Genomic DNA, 26,160 nt, shown 5'->3' on the forward strand with positions numbered 1-26,160 from the left:
TGATTTTTTTAATCTTCAAACACTATTACTCAGCATTTTAACAGGAGATTTTATCCTTGTTTTTTATTGCTTTATATGCGGTTAGCTACTCGCTATTATAAACCAGCATCTGTGGTTCCTTACAGTCAAAATACAGTAAATATATTCTCCTGGTTAATTAAAGAGAATAAACCCTAACCCTAACCGTATACTTCCTGCCTTATTCTCTGATAAAAACGTGGAAAATATTACCTTTGGCATTTTTGTCAGCATTACCCATGATGAGTGACACGAAAAAATATTTGTGTCCTTGAACACGAATCAATAGATTAAAGTTTTTGACTTCATCACGAAATGCCGTGAGACTGTGTAGTTATATGAGTAAAGCTTAGTTGATTTTTTCGATCGCTGACTATTGAATGAATGAAAAAAAAAAGCATTTTCAGCCCTACATCCCACAGTATTTTGGGATATTTTTTTCTTTTTTTATTACATTCTAGTTTGTTTTATTATGTGCAGTGTAACACCAAATTGCAAACATACCAAAAGTACCAATTACATTCTAGTTTTCTAATAAACTGCAAACGATGAGTATCTGTTTTAAGTAAACAGATTTTCTGTGCTCTTCTTAGTACAGAAAAAGTAAAATAAAATCATTTAAATGGTTCTGTCAGCAAACATGTTTGACCATTATTCTACAACTAGGAGTTACAACATTTGAGCAAATCAGGTGTCCATTTCTATGAAAAGAAACCAGATTCTTGTTATTAGGACACACCTAAAGTCCTGCTCATTTATGAAATATGCTGATTTGTTGTGTAAGGTGGGCTGGTTTGAGTATTTTAAAAGCTACTGATGAGCTGAGATTTTCTAGAGAATTTACACAAAATGATCTAGCCAGTGGCAGTCAGGATATTCCTTGAGGCAGATGGGCTTATACAGCAAAAGATTGTCTTGATTTTTTTGATAAAGTGGGCAGTATATGTTATATAATTAATATCAAGCATTCATGCAGCACAAAAAAAGTGAGAAAGAGTGTGTTCCTGTTTCTAATGATGAGTCAGTATGTTTTGGATCTTTTTAATTAGCTTGCTTCCAAACATCAAGTACCATGCAAGGTCTCTCTTTACAGTTCAATAGGACTAGATCTGTAGGTAAGTAAATGACTGTGCTTTGAACACACAGACCTTAAGCAGCAGTGATGGCCTCAAAGGGTGTCTCTTTTCTGATTGCAGACACTTGTGTGGCATAACAGACACAAACATTGAGATAGTTCACATTTCTCCATGCTCTGCATCCACTTGGGCTATAAAGTCTTAATCTACAAACATAGTCAATGTTGCTTAGAAAAAAAAAGATTGTATTACAACACTGGTCCAAATTGACAACAATGCATTACTTTCCTTTTCCATATAGCACACACTCTCACCTTCACTCCATTTTCTCTTCCCACACTTCAATAACTGATAAATATATGATGTGTCATGATTCCCTAAGTACAACAGAACTGCTACACCTACACACTTCCATTTATCTGTGAAAAAAATTATCCAATATGTTTTCCATGACTAATACTCAAGTTTGCTTACTAGCTAGCTGCCAACTAGCAAAAAGTCCACAGGCATCTAGAACATTTGCCTTTTGTCTTTTTTTTTTTAAAAGAGTGGACATCTCATTTATCACTACGAACATATGCACAAACAGTGCACTGGTGTAACAGGTTTTAATTTAGGTTTGTAAAACATGATAGCTAGCTAGCTAGCTGCAACTAGATGCTGGATTAGCTAGAACAACTTCCATCTTATTGCAGTATCCTTTTTTTCTGGCTAGCTAGAAAAATGATGATGCAAAAAGCGAATTTTGGGTTTACACAGTGTTGCTCTAACAGGCACTGTAAGAAAGCATCCTGTAAACATTCAACATTAAGTGCCAAGTGAACCATTATTTAAGATTTAAGTGAACAAAACAAAAATCATGCTGTACATTGTCATACTCACAGTCTCTTTAGCATAACCAGTCCACGAAATGCTCCCGGCTCCACTGTACTAATCAAATTATTTCTCAAGTCCCTACAGAGACAAAGAGAAAGAGACACAATTAATTAATTATTATTCATTTTTGTTTGTTTAAAAGTATGTCTGCAGGGCCATTTCCAAATTTTGTAGTTTGAAATTGATGCAGATATGATTTGGATTGTATGTCATAAATGTACACAAAATGACCCATTAAGGGTCATTAAGGGAAATCTAGAATTGTATTGTATTCAACATATGAAGCTGCAGTGAACTAAATTTTACTAAATTATGCTAAATTCTTTTTTGTGTTTAATTTACAAGTCAAATAGTTAATAACCATCAATTATCCATATTTACCAATTAATGAGGTATCAGTATACTGTAATACTACCTTTTTATAAAAGAATCCAAAATTTATTTGAGAATATTTGTGTGTATATATATATATATATATATATATATATATATATATATATATATATATATATATATATATATATACATACATACACACAAATAGTCTCAAATAAATTTTGACTCTTTATATATATATATATATATATATATATATATATATATATATATATATATATATATATATATATAAAGCATAACAAAAGTCACTGAACATCCCATGAAGCATCCCCAAATCATTTGTTCATCCTTAATAATAGCCAGTTCATTAAAGGACACTGTGCACACACATTCACTCACATGCACACATATTTAATTTAGCATTGCATATCCACCTACCTCAATGCTTTTAGAAAGTGAGAGGAAATTACCATGAACAAAGCGAGAATTTGTAAAAATCCACACAGACAGTAATCCGTTCAGTACCAAACTGAGTATCCTGGAGCTGTGATGCCACTGCCACTGTACCACTGGCATCTAAACTTTATGTTATATTATATACTGTATATTCTATATACATAAGGGTAAAGCTTACACCTCAAACATGACTCAGTTAGATTAAGGAGGGCATTAATCAGAGAAGCAACCAAGTTCGGAGGAGTAAATACTTTTGCAAGTCATTTAACATTGAAGCTTTTTGCAGATGCAGACACACATTCACTCAGTTCAATGTCTGTGCAGACTTTAATCCTCACATCACTGTGGGTTTTAGAGCTGCACGAGGGGACCAATTACTTCTCCACATAATGGTGTGCCCTTCAAAGCAGATGGTCAGTAATCCCACTCCCACACCCACACACGCACACACATGCTCGTTAATCTAATGCAAGCCACAGAGGACATTCTCATCCTCATTACACTCCCATTCTCCTTATGCACACTGTGTGTTTAGAGGCACAGTTGAATCAGCCTCCACTGGGCTTTCTGAGTGTCATCTTCATGCCCACATTCCATAAATAGGGTCCTCACTTTTAGCTAAAGCACTGGTTAAAGAAGTAGAATGCTACCAAGCGATCACATCAGAGTCTCACAATCGCAGAGTGTTAGCAATGAGTCCCTCCCTTTGTCCCGCCCTCTCTGCCTCCGCACACCCAGTGCGCTAAAAATACGTTCAATGATATCAGAACTCTGTGTGTTCCTCCGGGGCTAAAGCAAACTTCCTAAAATTGTGTCCTCATATTTCCTGCGTCTGTCTAAAGGGAGTGACAGGATTCTGAAGGAGCTATGGAGACATAACTGACACACATGTGCTCAGTCATTCTGATGCCTGCCGATTAAAGCATTAGCTCAAACAGGGCCATAAAAGCGAAATTGCAAGACATGCACAGTAAAAGTGGAAAATCAATTTGCCAATTTTTCAAATACATCAGCAACAGTATAAATGGTTCTGATTTCTGATTTAAAGTTGATTTACTTTAGCTTTGTTAAGAGTTTGAAATCTCTAAAACGAATTAACTTCAGTAATCCCTTTTTATATTTCATTTGTGCAATTAATTCAAGTTGTTCAATTGCAGACATTCTTTTCTACTTCTTGTTTTCTCCCCAGTGGAGCTCATTGTATTGCGATTCTGAACCCCTTTTGATATTATGTAAGTGATTTTTAGGTCCAACTTTATTACAGGACAATGAGATTACTGACTGTAAATCCTCAGCAATTTTTTCTTACTTAATTCAGTATTTAACACCTGACTAAGAGAATCATTAAATGCTGAAAAATGGCTGCTGTCTGCTTTTAATGGGTGTGTCTACAATTAAGAAACTTATCAATTCAGCACCATTTCATTCCTCCATCTTTCCATCTATCAAGTGTTTTCATTGTTTATTTTTGTAAGGCATATGTTCTATAGTTAACACCCAACCTGTCTGTGTGTAATTATAATACTCAATTATTAGGAGGTTCTGTGGATCAATCATTCTTTACCCAGATTGAACCTTATAATAGCAATGTCATGATATGTCAGCTGAGGAATTTATGGTCTTTCTTCAGTAACTGCTTTTATCCTGATCACAACTATGATGGATTCAAAAACCCAGGAGCACTGGGTGTGAGGTGGGAATACACTCTGTTCATTACAGGGTCTTGGGCACAGACATATTCATACACTAATTAATCTTTAAGTCAATTCAGAATCGTGAATCAGCAAGCAAACCTGGAAGAAACCTAGATGGACTGCATTTATTAAAGTGAAATTTTACACACATAGCAACCCAGGCTAGGAATTAAAAATGACTTGTGGCAACACTACTAAAACACTCAAAATATCTAATAATTGTCTCATTTATTATCAATATGGAAAAAGACAGGAAAAATTATATGATCTCATGCTTGCTGATCCATGTGATGTTGAGTGTGTGCACACTTGTGGGAAAATTAGTCACATCTTTTTTCTTCTTTCACCACAGCGGATCGTCCGTCTCCATACTACACTGTCCCCTACATCTGCTTCTTTCAAACCAACTACCTGCATGTCTTCCCTCACCACATCTATAAACCTCATTGGTCTTCCTCTTTTCCTCCTTCATAGCAGCTCCATCCTCAGCATTCTCCTACCGATAAACCCATGTCCCTCCTCTGCACATGTCCAAACCATCTCAATCACGCCTTCCTCACCTTGCCCTAAAAATGCCCTACATGCACAGTCCCTCTAATAAACTCCTTTCTAACTCTGTTAATTTTCGTGACTCCCAATAAAAACCTTAGCATCTTCAGCTCTGCTACCTCCAGCTCCGTCTCAGCTGTCTTTTATTAAATGCCACTGTCTCTTAACCATACAACATCGCAGGTCTCACCACAGTCATATAAACTTTTCCTTTCACTCTTGCAGATACCCATCACAAATCACTCCTGTCACTCTTCTCCACCCACTCCACCCTGCCTACACTCTTTTTTTTACTTCTCTAACACACTTTCCATTATTTTCCACTGTTTACTCCAGGTACCTGAACTCCTCCACCTTCACCACCTCTTCTCCCTGCAACCGCACCACTCCACTGCCCTCCCTCTCATTCACACACATGTACACTGTCTTACTCCTACTGACTTTCATTCCTCTTCTCTCCAGCACATACCTCCACCTCTCCATGCTCTTCTCAACCTGCTCCCTACATTCACCACAAATAACAATATTATCCGCAATCATCATAGTCCACGGAGACTCCTGTCTGACCTCGTCCTTCAACCCATCCATTACCACTGCAAACAGGAAAGGGCTCAAAGCCATTACTTTCCATCTTTACCTTTGCTTTTGCTTCATCTCTCTACACCTGTTGCTGCATCTCCTTGTACTCCTGCCTACTTTTCTTATCCCTCTGCCGATCTCAGTTCTGCTTCACCAACCTCTTTCTCCTTATGCTTTCCTGCACTTACTCATTTCACCACCACGTCTCTTTGTTTTTCTTTCTATTCCCAGATGTCACACCAAGTACCTTTCTAGCTGTCTCCCTCATCACTCCTGCAGTTGCCCAATCATCCAGCACCTCTTCACCACCACCGAGCCCCTGTCTGACCTCCTTCCTGAATCTCACACTATGGTCTTCCTCCTTCAGTTTCCACCATCTTATTCTTCTTTTAATCTTCACTCTCCTCCTATTCTTTTTCACCTCCAAAACCATCCTACAGACCACTATCTGATGCTGTCTAGCCACACTGTCCCCTGCCAACACCTTACAGTCTCCAATCTCTTTCAAGTTGCATCACCAGCATAGAATATAGTCCATCTGTGTGCACCTTCCTCCACTCTTATACGTCACTCTATGCTCCTCATTCTTCTTAAAATAAGTTTTTATCACTGCCATTTCCATCCTTTGAGCAAAATCTACCACCATCTGCCCTTCCACATTCCTTTCCTCAAGACCATAACTCCTTATCATCTCTGTTCCCTTTACCAATATGCCTATTTAAGTCTGCCTCAATCACCACTTAATAGGCACTGATGACTATTATCATCACCTCTTCAACTTCCAGCTTCACATTTATCACCTATCAGAAACTCTCTTCACCTCCTCTACACTCTTACTGTATTCTTCCTTCAGGATCACCCCTACACCATTTCTCTTTCCATCCACACTATGATGAAACAGTTTAAACCCACCTCCAATGTTCCTGGCCTTACTCCCTTTCCACTTGGTCTCCTAAACACACAACATATCTACCTTTCTCCTCGCCATCATATCAGCTACCTCTCTCCCTTTACCAGTCATAGTACCAACATTTAAATTGCCCACCCTAATATCCATTCACCTACACTTCTCCTTTACTGTCTCTGTTGACATCTTTTCATTCTTCTTCTCCTCTTTTGGCCAAAACCAGACCAATTTTCACCGGTATTCTGTTGGCTAACAATACCTGTGGTGGTCGTTGGTAAACTGGGCCTCGACCAATCCGGTATGGAATTTAGGTTTGTGATTCGCATATTTGATTTGGCATGTTTTATGAATGCCATTCCTAATACAACCCTCCCCATTTATCCACTCTTGGGACCTCCACTGACTTGTGCAACCCTAATGACTGGGTTAATAAAGTCACATCTTAACTTACTATAATTATGAGCAGTGGTGAATGCAATATTCTGTTATTATATTTGAGTACAATTACAAATAACACTTTTACATTTCTAATTGGGCCAAAGTATAAAGTGCTAGCTTTTAATCTCACTAGAAGTACTGACATATAAAAAGTATATTTTAATTATTAATGCAATTTAATATTCAATATTCAAATTTTATGAAAAGAGTTTTCTGCACACATCACAATTACACCTGCAAACTCTCTTACGAATAGTGGGGTTAACCCTAACCCTAACCCTTGTGACAGCTTTTAATTTAAAACAAGTTATTCCTAAATTTATAAATACATGTATTCATACAAACTAAGGAGTGAGGAAAATATTTCATAAAATCAGTTTCCTAAAATGAAAATATTCTGATAAAGTACAATTAATTAAAAAATTTACTTCCTTAGTGTCCACAAGTGATTCTGACCCCTTTTTATTTATTCCCTAAGGAATGTAAAGCACACTAAGGTGTAGTATTGAGTGAATAATTTTTAACTCTATTTTACTTTAAAAATAGTTTATTTGAATTCGTACAGAATATTCAGGTTAATGTACACTTTGACTAACAAGAGTCCCTCTCATATTAGGTTTATTAGAGTAAGTCTAAATAGAGAATTAAAACATTAAAAGAAAGAAAATAAAATTGTAAAAGCAGCACAGTTGTACAGGGTACACCAGCATAGTTTGGAAAACACCCTTGTTATTCAAACTAAGCAATATTTCTGGGTGTGTTTTAAATGTGCCATATAAAGTTTGATGACCTCCATCTATTCCAAGCTATTTTATTATTATTTATATTATATTTGAAGCATGTGAATTTACTGGATGAAAAATCCAGGATGGCTTTTTGTTTTATATCTGAAATTCAGAACATAGATCTAATTATTCATCGCTAAATTTATTTGGGACAAACAAACAGTACATTTTTAACTACATTTTTGTAAACATTTTGAACCTAAATATAATATATTGTAGACACTGTATACATTAAAGACTGCATGAAAAAAAATACAAATCCATTATTTTCTACTGTTCATTATTCACTATTGTTATAAAAAATCAAATCTCACTGCATTACTGAACAATGATTTAAAAGGACCAGTCAAAAACAGCCCAATATTTTGTTAAAACATTTACATATTGAAGACTTTTCAGGTGGTTGTGTTTTATATTGGTTCAGGATAATGATATTATTGCATATGACACTGGCTGGGCAAAAGACTTAATAATAGTTTTAATTAAACATTTAATAATAAAATAATAAATAATACATAGAAAGTGAGTGATCTGTCCTTATCTGAAAATGTGTGATTCACAATAACCAATACTTCATCCCTGTATTAATGTTTGCTTTAAGACTTTTAAACTTGCTAATTTCTTGGTTGCAGCAGAAATGTAATGGGTTTCTGGAGAGAAAGTAGAAGGTTTAATAGGCTTAGTAGAATGCCAACCTTAGCCAGCTAGTTAGTCTGTAGTGGTAAGATATTGTATGATAAAAGAAGATAGAGTAAAACTTTTTCCCATTTAAAAAATATCAAGGTAGGGTAGAGCCTTAAGAGCATTAAATCAAGACCAGCTTGTGCCCAAACCACTGTGCTTTCATATTATTCTTTTTGATAAGCAGAAGTCAATTTATTACAAAGCTTTTCACACAGCAGACTGTTCTCTGCCTCACCTCTCTCTTTGCTTCACAGATGAAAGGTTAGAATTTCATCAAAACGGTTCACACACCAAGCAAAAACAGAACAAATTCATTGTAGACATGGTACATTCTTAATGCGGGTTTAATGACATCTAAAAAAGGTTGTACATCATATCATCACTCACATTACACACTTGTTTTTTTTTATTTCAGTAACAACCAAGTTCGTTTAGCCAAATTTAGCAAATACTAAATGTTGGCTAAATTTATAGGAAAAGAAGCCATGTTGGTTCATTAGGCCCATTTACTGCTTGCACAAGAGGGAAGAGATAGCTCAGTGGGTAAGGTGTTGGTTTAACAACCAGCAGGTTCCCACAAGGTTGTAGGTTCAAGGCCCAGCATCGCCAAGTAATATTTTTTTTACATATTAATTGTTTTATATGAAAACTTACACATGATCAGAATCCATTAATGAAATCCAAGTGACGTTACCAGTCAGTCAAAGTTCAAGTGTAAGTTCAAGGCCACGTTTCTAATTTAAGTTTGTAATCTAAGTTTGTTATAACATACTAAAACAATACAATTTATAATTTACCAGCTGTAAACACCAAAACATCTCATGCAGTAAAAGAGCAAGTTGGTCAGAGTCAAAATGGGATTTCACCAGAAACAATGCTTCTTCCCTTAAACTCTGTTTGACATTTATACTTTCTCCACAGCAGTCTATACAGTGTCTGCGTCTGGTGTTAAACTCCTGACAAACTTTAACAGTTGCAGTTAATATATCACCAGCAGTTGCACCCAATTAGCTTCCACCCTCACAGTGTGTGTGTGTGTGTGTGTGTGTGTGTGTGTGTGTGTGTGTCTAACTCCCCATGTGTGCTCAGCCAGCCAAGCTGCTACACCACCCGTGCTCAGTGTGACATTAATGTGGAGATTTATGGCCTAATGGTCACACACACTCACACACACACACACACACACACACACACACACACACACACACACAAACACAAACAGAGGCCTTGTTGAAAAATGCTAGAAAGACAAAGTATATGAGTAGGTGGAAAAAATAATAGACGTGTGTGTGTGTGTGTGTGTGTGTGTGTGTGTGTGTGTGTGTGTGTGTGTGTGTGTGTGTGGTTACTAAAGAAAAGTTTTGGATTACCCTGCCAGAGGAGGTCACTGAGAAGACATCTTCACCGTAGGAGGGTGAAGGTCTTAGGATTGATGATGGAGGGTAGGAAAAGACTTCTCTAATTAACAACAAATACTGTTTCCACTGAACCCAGGACGCTTGTGTCAACATCAAGTCATATCGCAGAAACGATTCCCACAACTGGATACAAAAACAAATGATCTATTAGGCAGTTTTTGGAGGTTGGTTGAGGATTAATCTGATTACTATCTAAAAAGTGTCATTGTCGGAGAGGACAATTCTCTGACAGTAATAAAAACAAAGTAAAGTGAACAGACACTTTGGTCTGGAGGCTCAATTAACAGTTAGACTCTGAGTGCACAAAAAATAAAGTGACCATCTGAAAAAAAATCTAAAAGTGTAAGTACTTCCCATTTGGAAGAAATTCAGTTCCATTCAAGCTCAAAACAAACAACGCTTTTATTGTGTAGAGTGCTGAGATAGTGGTAATGATGCATTTTCTGGGCAACCTAGTTATCTAAGGGAACAATTAATTAAGAACAAACACACACACACACACGCACGGACACAGACACAGAGGAAATGTTTTCATGGCACTAATTTACAGTAGCTATAGACTGCTGTTTAGAACAATCCGAAAATCTGAGAATGAAACAGTCATACACACACATACAAACACACACACACACACACACACACACACACATAACACTGGCTTTAGCCATCAGTCTAAACTCGGAAACCTGCCTGTGTAACAATGTCACTTAGGTGTCTCTGATGACATCACTGTCTGAAATACTGCTTCCCCTTCCTGTTTCCTTCCTAGACATGAGCCAGACATTACAAAGCTCTCTTAGTTGTGCATGCTGTGTATAAGGGTTTAAACCTCACGCCATGCACATTACGATTTATGATCACAAGCACCAGCCACTGGCCTTTGAAAGCACCACTCAGCATGCCAAAATGCTCTAATTCGGAGCTAAGAGCAACATCAGTGACAGGTAGAATGCACCATACATCACACTTCATCCCGAACACGGTTGGCGCATAATCATTTTCTGACAATTGCAATTCATATCTCTTACGTGAGAAGGATTTCTTTTTTACTTCACAGAGCATAAGACATGAAAATACCCAAGACATGTCATGTGTGCTTTTTGAGAATAAATGCCGACAGGCAGGCACAAATAAAGAAAATCAGCCGCCTGAAACCACAAGCAGAAGCGATGCCAAAATTGCAAAATCTCAGTGCAGGCTTTATTTAAAGAGATCAGATTCTGATGAAAGACCACATGTGTAAGGTTCGGGGTGAAGACAAGAAATTGAACGTTAAACTGGTTAAAAGAGAAAGCCTGTTCAGCTTCATTCAGCACAATAATATTCATGGTAATATATATTTAGAATAGTTGTTCAGTATTGCTAAGCTTATTAAACCCTGTGTATTCCCTTTAACCATTTTTCTAGACTTATCTTTTTGATGTATTATGGACAGTAAGTGTACAGAAAGTTCATAGCTTCCAGAAATGGGTTCTATTTGTAACTTTTTCTGATAAGAAAATAATTTTTTGTAGGATTTTACGTACAAGCTTCAAGGCAGAGGTCATCAACTGATGGACAGAGGCCCAGATGCACCCAGCAAAGTATTTCAGGATTTAAAGCTCAGTGCTCTGTAGTCATGCAGATAAATGTGTATAAATATTTCAGAAAGTTTCGTTTTCTACAAAATAAACCAGTAAACTCTGTAGCAGTTGCTCTTGTTGTGACTTATTGAATAATTTTTTTTTAATTATTAAGCTGAAGGCAGATCACTGGACCAGAGATTTGTCAGAGAGTTTTCATGGACTTACATGGATTTTTTATTTTGTTACCGACTCTAGTCTGATTTATGAACTGAACAGATGAGTGACAGCGTCAATCACGGGCATCTAGAACAGCTTTCCTCTAAACTGGCTTCATGTGCCTTGGTGAATCATGTGATCGTCCCTGGTTTGTAGGTTTATAGTGTTTTCTACCTGCATCAAACAGCTTTCGAAGAGGAACAGTCCAGAAATTCTTTTTGCAACTCAATTTTAACAATGTACATCTTATGCTTTACAGGCAGACTATTTTTTATTTTATTTTAATCAACCTTTATTCATCAATCAGTGTACTTTTGACCCCAACAATAAATATAGTAGATATTGTTGATATTGTATTGAATTAAAAAAATTTTTTTGCAATGTCACTAATGCACTGTAAATGCTTTTTCTTTTTCATTTGTTTCAGTGTGGAAATATATCAAATTAAATAATTGTATGTTCAGGTTATTAGAAGCTGCAGCTTAATTGAAAAATAATTATGGAAAGTCATTGCTCCAAACTTTAATAATGCAGAGTACATTAGTTTAGTTGTTATTATGAGTCATATTAGTAAATATCTAGTTGTCATAATTGTACATGAGGATTACAATGTTGCATCCAGAATTGTAAATTCAGTTCCCTTTTGCTAATTAATTAGATTGTGTACAGCCCTTTACTGAGAATGTGACCTCTGCCTCTGATGCCAGGAACTGACATGCTTTATCGGATTTGCCGATGTGCTGGTACTCATTACAAAAATAAGCATGATGTTTCAAATTCAATGAATAGTCAGCTATAAGAGAGACAAGGAACAAGTCCTTGTCATTATTCTAAAAGTACTTTTTTTTGTGCGAATATTGGAATGTGAGAATATTTACGGTATTCTGTACACAAATGGAAAAAAAAAACTAAAGAATTTCATACAATGTTGCATTATAAAAGAAATCTTGTTATTATGGAAATATCGTAGCTCAGGTATTAGCATTAAGGCCCTTTTGTGTTTTGATAAACAATCCTTTCTTTTTTTCGAAACACTGATTTTCTAGTATCCAGTTTTGCTGGATAGTGATCTCATAATTTCTACCTTCCTATTCACTTTCTTTTAAAAAAAAAGTCTGCTTAATATATCACCTGATACATCCTTTTATATTAAAATTATATTTTTTATATAAGAGTAGATAAAAAAAGAAATTGGACAAAAGGATACATCTGTGCTGCTGCACATGAAGTTATCCAATCATCACTCTTGTGGCAGCAGTTCGGTGCATAAAATCATGCAGATGCAGATTTTGAGGTTCTGATAACTTTCACATGAAACCTGTGAATATTGTGATTTTATTGATGTTTACTGCAGAATGGATGTTTGTGCCTCCTGAGATCCTGGAATTTTCATAAACAACATCCCATATATAGCAAAGATGCCCAAACTTGGGCCCCATGCTATATATGAGATGTGAAAAATTGTGGGAAAAAATGCCACTGCCACCGATCTTCATTTTTAACTTAGCATAACAACAAAAGTTGATCAAATGTAGAGAATATAAATGAATGTAACTTTATTACACATGAATACTTTAAGGTGCAGATGCAGCATGCTTTGTGGCTCTCAACATACAGCTAATTGTGGAGACATAAAAGCAGTGGCACAAAGACTAAACGAATTTGTCTGATATTTTGAGATAATGCAATATTATGTAAATTTAAATGGTATACTTGCTTTCTTAATGAATGGCAGTGAGAACATTTACTTTAATGAAATTTACTTTTGGCCAATGGTCCTTTGCAGAAAAGCATCTTAAAATGCATTGACACTTGAGGCAGAGGGTCCCATTTCTGTCAGCTAAGAACAAAAATTGGAGTGGACTATCTGCAAAAGTAAAGTAAGTTGGGGAAAGGGCAGGTGAAGTTTTTTTGTTGTTGTTTTTCCCATCATGGTGTATAAAATTGAATAATTGATTTAGAGATGTTTCACTGCCTCCAAGAGGTCATGAGAGACTGATTGAATAATAGTTCCTATTAGAGTGGCCGGTGAGTATAAAATTATTTCACGTATAATTAAGCAGAACTTGTGCACTACGTAAACCACATTCACATCACAGTTAAAAAAAAAAAAACATCCTTCATGTAAAACATCTGTGTAGATATTTTTTCCCAACCCAGTAGGAATCTCATTACTAGCTGATTTACTGTATGCTTTTTATAATAATGTTGGAATCCTTTTGTCTGCATGCAGTTAAAATTATTGGAAATTGCGCAAAACATTTTAGAGGAATGAGGTCATTCGGGTCATAAGGGTAAACAAATATAAATGCCATGACTTAAGATCTGAAAGTAAAACGATAGGCTTGTTTCTACACCTCCCACCCCCACCCCCTTTCTCTCTTTTTCTTAGTCAGAGGACAGGGGGAGAGATAAATTAGTCCTGAGAGACATGTGCAGAGAGCTGGAGTGTGAGCAGTAGGGAAGGCCAGTCCTTTCTTTTTCCAGTCATACACCATCCTATAAAATCACATCTTTAACCTTGCCTTGTCAGTGACATATTACCAATGATTCTATAGAAAATTGTTCCCATCCTTTTTTGTGCTTAGTGGAGAAATTTCTATGCAAAAGCAATCTTATATTTCTGTTTTAAAACAATATGCTAAACAAACAAAAACAGAACTTCCTATAAAATGAAGGCTCTCTTGTTTTTGATTAATGCACTTCACATTGAGCAATGCTATTAACGCAATCTAAGCTAATGCTCACTTTACCATATATTTTGGATTATTTACCATGCATTAATGGCAGATGATCTTTTTGGAATCAGTAACATGCTTATACAGAGGCATACAGAGACATACAGCCGTGGAACATTTGGGGTAATTAACATTCGTCCAAATACTTTTTGGCCATGCAGTGTAACTTTTAAGCTCACCGTACTATGCATTGTTTTGTTTGCCATTTTTGCATTTTATTTCTGTATACTTAAAACATAGGACTGGGAATCACATTGGAGCATCTACGAGTGGGCTACATAGTGGCTTTATTATTTGTCCTATATTACAGCAAGGGTAGAACTGCAAGCATCTTTGACCATGTACTCACTAGCCAGATTAGTCTTACTGTCTTTAGGCCACAGATTTCATGTACATTGCTCTGAAGAAAAAAAAAAATTCAGTCGTCCTTTTGATTTATTGCAAAGTAAAAGTATTATTGTGGTATTACCTATTATTATAAAAGTATTACCTAAAATACTGTACAGTGTATCATATATTTCCCCCGGGACAAAGGACACATTGTGTTGTTCACGAAAGCATTGTGCGCAGATGCTGAAAATCATAAGAAATAAGTAGCACTACAAGAAACAGTAGATTTCCGCTTATTTATTGGTTGTAGTATATAGCCAATGAAAATAAAGAATGCAGGGATGTATATCTTTAACTCAGACCCTTTTTTTGGTCTTCAACCAATAAACAAGCAGAGAAACTATGAATATACCATGCTACAGTATTATACTGTACATTACTTACTATATATGTGATATTTTTTACGAATTTAAATAAAATTCATCTTGCTATATTCTTGCAAATGTTTTCTGTGTCTGTTTAAAGAGTGTGGGAGAATGATTTATGGCTTAAACAATTAAAAAAGGCTTTTTTGTCATGGAAATTAGTTTTTCCCATAATGTTTTGGTCCTATCATTTAGCCTTTGGCCCATATAACAGCTTAAGTGGTATTTTAGGTGGCATAGACTCAGTAATTTTCATTCACACATCTGATAGATCCAGAACTTCCAGACAACCCATTTTTCAAGTGTATTTTTGTCACCCACATAAAGAGCACTGAAATCTCTCTAAACAATTCACCAAACTATTCATCAATTGTTTTCAAGGAGACAGGGTATTTAAGAAGGAGAGATAAATGACACCACTCCAGTGAAAACAACAAGGGAACTCTTCTGGAGGAAGTCTCATTGACTGACTCCTAAAGATGGAGAAGAATAGCTGATGCAGAACAAAGAATCCCGATACAGTCCCAGAGCGACGCCCACTCAGAGAGAATGGCACTTCACTTATCATGAGTAATTTACATTCAAGTGCCTGAATGGTCAAAATACAGAAGTTCCAAGTGATGAATGATGAAACAGTATGAACATTCAGATAGCACACACAGGTTCCTGTAAGAGTGTAGAGAGGTCTGGTGACTTAAAAAAAACAGAAACCCAAACAGAATTTGTAATGGTTTTAATTTTTATAATGGTAATTTTATCTGTTATATCAGATACTGTAATGGTACAGTAGCCCAAACTCTGAAGAACATCCCTATACTATTGCCCCTTCTCCACCAAACTTTTCACACGTGGTACAATACACTCAGGCAGGTAAAGTTCTTCTGGTATCTGAAAAACCAAGACTAGCCCATCAGAGTGGCAAACAGAGAAGCATGATTAACCACTTCACAGAACACGTTTCCATCGCTCCAGAGACCAGTGGCATCAGGCTTTACACCACTCCATCCAATGTTAGGCTTGAATTCAACAAGTTCTTTCTTGAGACTATTTTATCCCAAAAATCTTTGTAAAAACAGACTGCATGGCTAGGGCTTGAATGTATACCCCTGTGGAAATGGGTCTGATTGACCACTTGAATTCAATAAGAGGTGTGCTCCAATATGTTTGTCTATATAGTATATATCTTTTGTTTATTTTTCTTGTAAAGGTCAGAATACAGTGTTCAATTATAAATGCGTGAATACAAAACTGAGTTTCTTCTGAATCTTCCTGAAAATAATAATAATAATAATAATAATAATAATAATAATAATAATAAAACCTACTTTCATTAGCACAGTTGGGAAGATTGTTGCAGACATTTTAGTATTAAGATTTACCCCAAAATTACCAATGTACATTAGAGTAGTAGGGAAACTCATCTTAAGAGTTTTCAAATTACAGAGCAGAGCAGTGAACACCAAACATTCAGACACTCTTGTAGCTATTGCAGCTATGCTTTTGACCTCCAGACTGGCAGTGTTCCATGATCATGTCTCTAGATGTGTGCTTGGTAAACATCCCTTTTATCAGACTCGGAGCCGAAGCCAAATCCCAGTCGGAGACCTCTCGGCTTTCTCTCGGTCACAGGCCAAGCTGCAAAAGCTCAAAGCTGCAAGCCATTTGTCCTTATGTGCAACTGTTTCCTTCACAAGCAATCACATCAGCAGGGTGTGCCTTCTAAAGTTAATTATATCAACATCACCATATTTGAGACGTGGTTTAAAATATGGCTTTTGGAATGCTTATATTAGGGTAGTAAAGACATAGTAATTGATATAGTACTAAACAAACGATTAAGCCTAAATTACTACCCAGATACTATTTTTAATGAGGAACCGTTCAGTAAAATGCTAGCCTCATCAGTACCACTCACCAACAACTTTATTAGGAACATCTGTTCATTTCTACAAATATTAAAGAAACAACTAAGCTGGTGGTGCCATCACACTGCAAAGAAATATACCAATACAGGTCAAGAACTCTATTTCAGTCACACATAAAACATCATACTGGGGAAAATGTGATTTGAGTAGCTTTGACCATGTCATGGTTGTTGATGCCAGATATGGTTTAAGTTTTCCAGAAAACTGCTACTAATGACCTGGGATTTTAACCTGCAACAGTCTATACATGTTAAAAAAATTATACATTTAAGAAAAAAAAAAGAACAGTTCTGCAGGAAGAAATGCCTTGTTCCTGAGAGAGCTCAGGGAGGACTCACCAGATTTCAAACAGTCAGGAAGTCTAATGCTTTTTGCTGCTATTATAAGATCAACTTTTTGGACAAATGCATGTACATGCAGGTATTCAGATCTTCCTAATAAAGTGCATGATGAGTGTATCTGCTTTTTAAACTCACTAAATAGTTTTCAGTTTCAGTGAATTTCTGCAATGTAGCAAAGTAAAACAGGTTCGTATGAACAACTTATAACTTACAAAAAATACTCTTATCTGTTAGGTATTAGACTATAGCTTTTGGAGCATTATAAGAAAATGTGCAGAGTTGATGCTGAGCTGCACAGTGAAATAAATATATAGTTTCAATTAACAGATAATAAGCTTAATTAATGTGACTAAAGCATGCATACTGAAGAGATAGCACATTATTTATTAGATGATTAGATGATCAAAGATACTTATCAGTTCATCAGCAGTTAGTCTATAAATACATGAATCTGATTGATGACTCATGATATATTTTGGATTGGGTATTAAACATGCTCAAATGCCACAAATTAAACCTGGTTTGATAAAATACTGTTCTAGGACATTAATGCAAACCAAACAGTCTACATGTGATACTCTTTAAATTCTACACAGAAATCTCTTGTCTTATCCACAGTGGTACGCCCCCTACTGACAGATGCAGCAGCCTGCAGTGGCATTTTTCTCTACAACAAATGCATGATGCTGGTGTAGACAGACTCTGTCAGACTATGGCAGCTGGTACATGGAAGTACATGAGGGTACATGAGAGTACATAAGGCAGCAACTGCTAGGTGAATCAGGAAGGCCATGCTATAGTATTTAAGATGAACTTCAATCTGGCTGCACATGAAATGTTTCATTATGCAATGTGTGATGATAAAGGGTATGAGAAATTCTATCACTGCCAGATGCTAAGAGGAAAAAAATGCAGAATGTGAAAAAAATGGGCTATGTTAGAGCTGAAACTATAATAGAATAATTCTATATGACAATATATAAAATTTTATTGGCTTTTCATAGCCATATACACTGACAATCAACACTATTGGATGTAAATATTGATCGTAAATTATTATTATTATTATTATTATTATTATTAATATCATTTACTGCACCATAGTTTAAAAAAAAAAATCAAAACAAATAATCTTTTTAGCAAAATAAAATGTTTAATAACTTGTGCTTTATTTTCTTTCTGGTTGCTTTCTGGTTTCTGGTTAATTCAGCTTTTAGCACAAGCAGAAATAAAATACAATAATTTGTCTGTTATTACCTGTGATACTGTGTAAATCATTATTATGAAATTTTGAGACAAAATGACCCAATACTTTATACCCAATAATAATCCAGTAATAATCTATATTATTCAGTCATAATATTTAAACTTTTGCTATGCTGAAGGTGAAGAGATAATCTCCATGCTCCTCTATATTGCCATAGATTGATTGTTATATGTATTGTTTTAAAACATGATCCTATCAACCTGTAGTGTTTTACCAATATCCAAAAAATGCAAGTGCAAGTACAATTAAATTTGGTTTATTTTAACTAGCATTTAGTTAGATTATGTAGTAAAATGCAGAGTAGGCAGATAATACCTGAGTGTTAATAATTTCCAATTAACCTAGTTTAAAATTTTTTGGGATACATTCTTACTTACATTAAGGCTATAAGAAGTTGTCAGCTGCTTAAAAACTCTGCTGCTTGGCTAAAACTACTATGTCTATAAAAGAAAAATCTAAGGTTTCTGTGAAGTGGAAAAAAAACCCCAACAGAGCCAAGTGTTTGACTAAATATGAAGTGTTGACGTGATATCCCACATTAGCCCCCGCTCTGCAACACTCTCTTACTATAATCACGCTAGTCTCTCACAGTTCTTCATGTTTGTGTTTGGCATTCAAACCAGAGCAAAATATCACACGATGCCCTTTGCATGTGCTATTCTCATTATTTTTGTTGGGTTTCACAGTTGGTGGCAATCTGCAACGAAGTGGCCTGTCAGTAAAACGTGAATAGCTGCTGTGAAAAGGCTCTTTAGAATGTCAAGGTGGCCGTCTGGGTGATGGAGCTTAATTAAAATCAAGGTAGGGGGAGTAATCAATAGGGCCATACATGCTCCTGGTCTGTGAGCTGCTCATTACTTGATCTATTGTGAAAAATTCATCTACAGCCTGCCAGCAAACATTACATGGCCTGTGGAGCTGGCAGCCTAATCCTATTGATTGACACGCAGATTAAATATGCATCGTTTTGGAATCGGTACCAAGTGCTTAGCTCCGATGGACTTCAACGTGGAGATAAAAGCACAGAAAGTTTATTCCTAGGACTTCAACATGGACCTGAAACTTTCAGATGCAAAAGAATAATAAGCCAGCTATTAGAAACCAATCACGTCTAACTAAATGGAACTCGTCTGAGCTATAGACAAGCGGTACTGTGCAGACTATGTGTCAACACTTCTGTAGCATGCTGAAAATGCTATTAATGCTCATGAAAAGGTTAAATGTACTTACAGTCTCTCTAGAGAGCGTAAGCCGAAGAATGAGGCGTTTTTCACCGTTGAGATTTTGTTATTTCTGAGGATCCTGAAGGGAAAGAGAAAATGAGCATCAGCTAAATCATGAAAATTCATAAATAAAACATGACCATGTCATTCTTTTTTTCAGCCACACTGCGATTAATCTCTTAAACTGCCATTTTTCCACCAGAAGAGATATTAATATGGATTTCTGAACATGGTATAAATGTCCGAGGCACTGCTTATTCGAGAATTTATTGCTATTAATGGCAATATAATGTAAGATACCTCAGATGAAAACATCCTCCAAAAAAATACACCTCTGCATACTACTTAAATCACTTTTTTCCCCAAAAAGTTAAATTAAGGTACGTTTAATTTTCTGTGCTCATCGATCATGGTTAAACGTGATGTGCATTACGTTCGGAGAACAAAACTATGTGCAGTTTGTCTCTATTACCTGGGTGATGCAATACTCTTCCCGTTTACAAGCTACCTGATTCAAAAGTAGCCACCAGCTCAATATAGAAAATGTAGTTACACTGATGGATTTACTCTGACTCACACACACTGTTAAAATTTATAACAACATTTTTTCCTGAATACATGGTGTGTCACAGTGGTGAGCCAATTAACTGACTACAGACATGGTTGTAGTTTACTTTTGGCCAGTCTTTGCTGTCTTGATTTAGCCCTAAATATACACCTTTTGTCCTTTTCTGATGGGATAAAATGTATATGTTGGCCAGGAGTAATTCCATCACTTGAAAGTGCTACTCTATGATTTGACTTCCATCTGGATTGGCCACTTTTTTCTCCCTCTGAGAAAATAACAGTCTAAATCACTGTTTTTGACCAACTCTGCTGAGTTAACATTACACTCTCTAAATGTGGTCTATGGTGAATTTGAATTTGTACTCTGGTGCACAGTATTGGACCGACATTCTATTCCATGTGTGTTGCTTTTTTTATTTGTTTTAATTTCTTTTGTATTCAGATTTCCTTTGTTATCACTTTCAAACTTGTTGTTAAGTCAAAAGCTTGAAAGCTTGGGTTATAAACTCATGAGCAAAAGAGCAAAAAAAATCTACAGCTGTAGAAAATAATCAATATCATATTGTGACAATTAGACATTGAAATGCTACATGATTTGTATCACAAAATTCTGTGTATGCATCACTAAAACTGTAGTGTTGCTTTAAAAAAACAAACATGAAGAACTGAGTTAAATCATACTTATTCTGAGTTCCTTTATTAATCCTGAAAATAAGGAAAAATCTTTTTTTTTCTATGTTTTTTATTTGTCTTCACAATTTGGTCACGCACCAAATCCCACCAACAGCCAGCTCCCCTCTGTCATGTGGCAGCTAAATTCTGTAACAATTACATAGTATAAAAAAACACATAATTCAAATCATTTGCTCAATGCAGGATTTAACTGTGCTGACACTTAAAGATGTTACCTAAAGACCAACCCATGGTAGACAGTACAAGATTACCTACTAAGTGTCTTGTAAGAAAAAATCATCTCTATGTTCATTCACACACAAGTCTGTCTGCAGGAGCAAAATGACAGACATCAGTTAATTCTGTTTACTGAGGCAAAAACTTTCTTAAATGTTTTGAAGAGGAATCCTAATATCTATTTCTATTAGTACACGGCTGTGTGAAAAATAAAAGTTGACAGAAAGAGAGACAAAATGAAGGTCCGGGTCTTCTGGCTAAATCTAAGACTGGCTAGTGCCTTCTGAGACATGGAGAGAATGACAGATGGAAAAACTGAAGGACAGACAGAAAGAAGGCATTAAAGTGTGATAAATGTCATGCTTAGTCCCTCGCCCTTGTGCTCATTATTTCAGCAGCATAGTGAACAATTGCATTTTTGGACATCAGCATGAGCAGGAATATTGATCACAGAGGTAAAGCATTTTATCATACTGTCTCCTGATGTGCTGCTCACTCAAGCATGCTAGCATGCATTACACTGTATGAATGTGTGTAACAGTGTGTGTGTGTGTGTGTGTGTGTGTGTGTGTGTGTGTGTGTGTGTGTGTGTGTGTGTGTGTGAAAAGAGCGAGCCTACTTTACATGCACTATGTGAACAAAAATGGCATCTCTACCATACACACTGACACTAAGCCCGCTCCTTCATCCTCCACCCTTCATCTTCTCCCAAGGTCAGGCATGGCTCTAGGGAAGCAGCTGACCATGCATTCTACGTGTTGCACAGAATAAAGATTATAAATTCCAATGTGGAACCTCTTACACATTTGTAAAAGAGCAAATACACAGGCCAGGTCCACATGTGGTCTATTAGAGACACAGGAGTAAACGAGGGCAAATCTGTTCAAGGTAGTTCACCTCTACTCATGAGCACTCCAGAGAGAATAAACAGAAAATAACATAAAGAAGAAAAAGCAGCAAACAATAAACTCTCCAGATGTGCTTTATGATGTACTTTTAACTTGGTGGATAAAGCTCAAAAAAGAACTCTTTAGGGAAAAAAGAAAGTGAGTGGAGAGAAATTATAGCACTGCACCTGTAATGTAAAGGGCAGTGATCTTCTCTCTGAGGGTTTTCTGCTGTCTGACGTTATACTCATATTTTTGCATGCTTGAACTTAAAGAAAATCTGTCTGAAAGAAGATAAAACCTTAGGTCAGAGGTTTTCAAATCCTTTCCAGTCCACCTTATTACCTTATTATAAAACTGTAATTCAACTATGTTCCTTTAGGCAAACATGTACCGTCATATTTACTAGAGCCATTCAATGATCCATTTACTCATTTTTTTATTCATTTATTCATCTTCACCAAATATTTTAATCATAATCAAGAATCACAATTGATCCAGAGCCTATCCCAAGGCCATTGGGCATGCGGTAGCAAGATTCACAAGACATCAAGTACGTTCTGGAAGGTAGAAAAATAAAGTGAGATAGACCATAAAGGACACTTGCTGTGGCAGCTCAGTGGTTAAAACATCTGATTGAAAGGCCATGAGTTAAAATCTCAGCACCCCCAAGCTGCAATCTCTGGGCCTTGATTAAGGCCCTCAAACATCAACTGCCCATGAGATAATTGTAAGTCGCTTTGGATAAGGATGTCTGCCAAATGCAATAAATGTAAAATGAGTAATACATGCCTGTTGGCTAGAATTTCCTCTACTTTGCATTCTCTAGGCACGCATTTTATAAGGGCATTTCACTCCAATTGACACATTACCTTATTATTACTTTATAATATATAATTATAAACAATAAAGGACAGGAAGTTGGATGCAGCAGGTAGGGTTGCTACTTTAGTGCTCCAGAGTTTGATCATGAGCTCTGGTTATTGTCTATGTAGACTGTTTTTGTACCAGGTTCTCCAGTTTCTTCCCACTTCAAAAAAGGACTGGCAATGCTGTATTGCCCTTAAGTGTGAATACATTTGAATGGTGCACTGCAGTGTGCATTCCTGCTTTTTAAAAATTTAGTTCGATTTCCTTTTTCATCATTTGTATTCTTGTTCTCGATTTCTTTTGCTTTAGACTATACAAATAAAAAACATGCACATGCCTTCAGGCACTGGTGTCCTGTAACCCATGCTGGCTCAAGAAGGTTACTGCTTGACTCATGTTTTCCTGCAACACCTCATCAGGAGCTCTATGTAGTCATAACTAATAATTCAGGGCCTCCTCAGGTAGCACACTCCCAATGCAATACACTGTTTTGCTCATTTACAGCTAGGAAGCCCAGATCAGCTTTGTATAAAGAAAGACACAAACACAGGTTTGAGTTGAATTCAAAATTAATTAAGAGTGCACATGAAAAATAATGTTACCCATTCATCACCTATGCAATTCTGTACCATAAAATGCAAAGCTTTTCTCAGAAAAGCTTTATTGTAACCATTTCTGAGTGCTTTTTAAAGTGTGTTTCAGGTCATTGTCCTGCTGGAAGATCAATGACCTCTGGTGGAGACGCAGCTTTCTGACACTGGCCACTACGTTGCGCCGCAAAATTCTTTGGTAATCAACAGATTTAATGATACCATTCACACAGTCAAGGCATCCAGTGCCAGAAACAGCAAAGCAACCCCAAAACATCTTTGAAACTCCACCATTTTTGATGTAAAGGCTGTCTTCTTTACTTTAAAGGCCTAATTTCTTTTTTTGTAAACGGTGCCATGATGTCCTTTACCAAAAAGCTCTACTTTTGTCAGTACTGTACATTCTCAGAGACGGATTGTGGTTTTGTCACATAAGTAGGGCAAACTCCAGTCTTGCTTTTTTATGCCTTTCTGTCAGCAGTGGTGTCCTCCTGGGTCTCGTACCATAGCGCCCCTTTTCATTTAGATTGTACCCTGTGTCTGCAGATCAGCTTGAATTTGTTTGGAAGTTAATCAGAGTTCTTTATCCACCATTCGAAGAATCCTTCGTTGTAATTTTCCATTAATTTTGCTCTTCCGTCCACGTCCAGATAGGTCAGCTACAGTGACATGATCTGTAAACCTCTTGATGATATTGCGCACAGTAGACACAGGAACATTAAGATCTCTGGAGATGGACTTGTAGCCTTGAGATTGTCCATGTTTTTCCACAATTTTTTCTCTCAAATCCACAAACAACACTTTTTTCTTTTCTCCATGCTCAGTGTAATACATAACACAAAGGTTGAATCAACTTTCTCTATTTTAACTGGTTGCAAGTGTGATTACCCACACCCGTTACTTGCACAGGTGTGTCTAAATACAGTACAAATTACAGGAGCATCACATGCTATAAAAGCAATTATTTCTTACAATTTTGACAAGGTGTCAATAATTTTGTCCAGTCCATTTTTTAGTTCTGTGTGGAATCTTATCAAGTTTGATTTTTCTTCCCTGTTTTTCTTTGTGTTGTTGCAGTGCAAACAAAAACAATAAGTACGTGAATACCAAAACATTTGCAATTGGAACAATTTTCAGAGAGAAGTGTTGCATTTTCTGATAGAATTGCAAAGATGTCAATATTTTTGCCCATGACTGTACATACACCACACCCTCATGCTGTGTTCAAAGCAAGACTGTAACTTGTATTTCCCCATCTCTAACATCTCTAAGCCACAAAACAAGCTCAAAGTTTGCTACAATAGAACATTCAATTTAGCCACTTAGGCCTGTAAATGTTAAAGTAGCTTTTTACAGGTCTTTCTTTTTTTTTTGACACACTTTCGTTGAGGCATTCTTTTTTTTTCTTGAAATGTGTCAAGGTGGCAATTGGTGTCATTAAAACTTACAATTATCACTTACAATGCACCAGGAAAGCATTATAATCATGAACTGTGCAGTACACCAAAATGGTTTCCTTTTCAAAATCCTGAGTTTCTACTATGAGTTACAGTAGTTTGGCAGTGCTTTGATCTGAACTTCAAACTACCACTACTGGGCATGAACAAGACCCCTTAAGCATCCTCATGTCAAAGGCTAGTGCATTTAGCACCAGCTCTGTTCTCAATGCTCGTTATTTCTTTGACTACATTTCTTTGACTATATTTGGCTTTTTCCCACAACAACCTAGGCTAATTTATTCAGTTCTTTTCTGTCCTACTTAAATCGCATAAATGTAGTGTCTAATTTCTAAGCCTGAATAATATTAGTATGGCCAAGGTCTTATGAGTCTGTGTGTATATTTGATATATTCATAATATAAAGACAGAGTGAAGCTGAAAATGGTCAATATGAAAGTAACGATTTCACTCCAATTCAGAATTCGGTTAGAATGAGTGAAGTGGAAAGAGTTTGCAACTGCTCATCATACATGAAAAGTACAGATCTGATTCTATATTCTGTATAAACTTTGTATAAATATACCATAATAACATTCTAGGGACGTATTGCATGCAACTGAGCAGTTAAATTTATTATAATGCAAGCAAATGCATGACTTGATTAGTGGCAAATAGTTGGTTTAACACACACACACACACACACACACACACACACACACACACACACTAGAGAGCATGGCATGCACAGGGGCTCTGTGTTTGTGCAAACTCAAGCGTGTGACTGGGTGTCCATGTCTCCATTTGGCCAGAGGAAGCTCAGCTGCTCCTCAACCCCTCATGCCTTTGTCAGGCCTCTGCACAACGTCCAGGAAATCGCAAGCAAAACATAATTGTACATTATGTAAACAGCACATGCCGAACATCCAGAGTGTCCTTCCAACTTTCTATTTACAATATCAATTATGCTCTCCCAGGATAAGCAGCTTTCAGAGACAGAGACACAGAGGACAAATCAAATATTGTCTCACCGGGGCTGCCGGAGCAAATGG

The 26,160-nt window shown here is 36.4% G+C and overlaps 1 protein-coding gene across 2 annotated transcripts in view; it reads right to left on the minus strand.

The window, feature by feature from the left end:
• The window catches only part of LOC124400432 (adhesion G protein-coupled receptor A3), a 191,196-nt gene that overhangs the window by 150,242 nt on the left and 14,794 nt on the right, over positions 1-26,160 (minus strand). For both annotated transcript variants that reach the window (XM_046872263.1, XM_046872272.1), the window contains exons 2-3: positions 19,857-19,928; positions 1,977-2,048 (exon numbers count right to left, since the gene is read on the minus strand). In XM_046872263.1, coding sequence (XP_046728219.1) covers positions 1,977-2,048; positions 19,857-19,928 — 144 coding nt within the window. The remainder of the gene's footprint in view (positions 1-1,976; positions 2,049-19,856; positions 19,929-26,160) is intronic.

The sequence above is a fragment of the Silurus meridionalis genome, chromosome 2 (genome assembly GCF_014805685.1).
Source record: "Silurus meridionalis isolate SWU-2019-XX chromosome 2, ASM1480568v1, whole genome shotgun sequence".
Classification (NCBI taxonomy): domain Eukaryota; kingdom Metazoa; phylum Chordata; class Actinopteri; order Siluriformes; family Siluridae; genus Silurus; species Silurus meridionalis.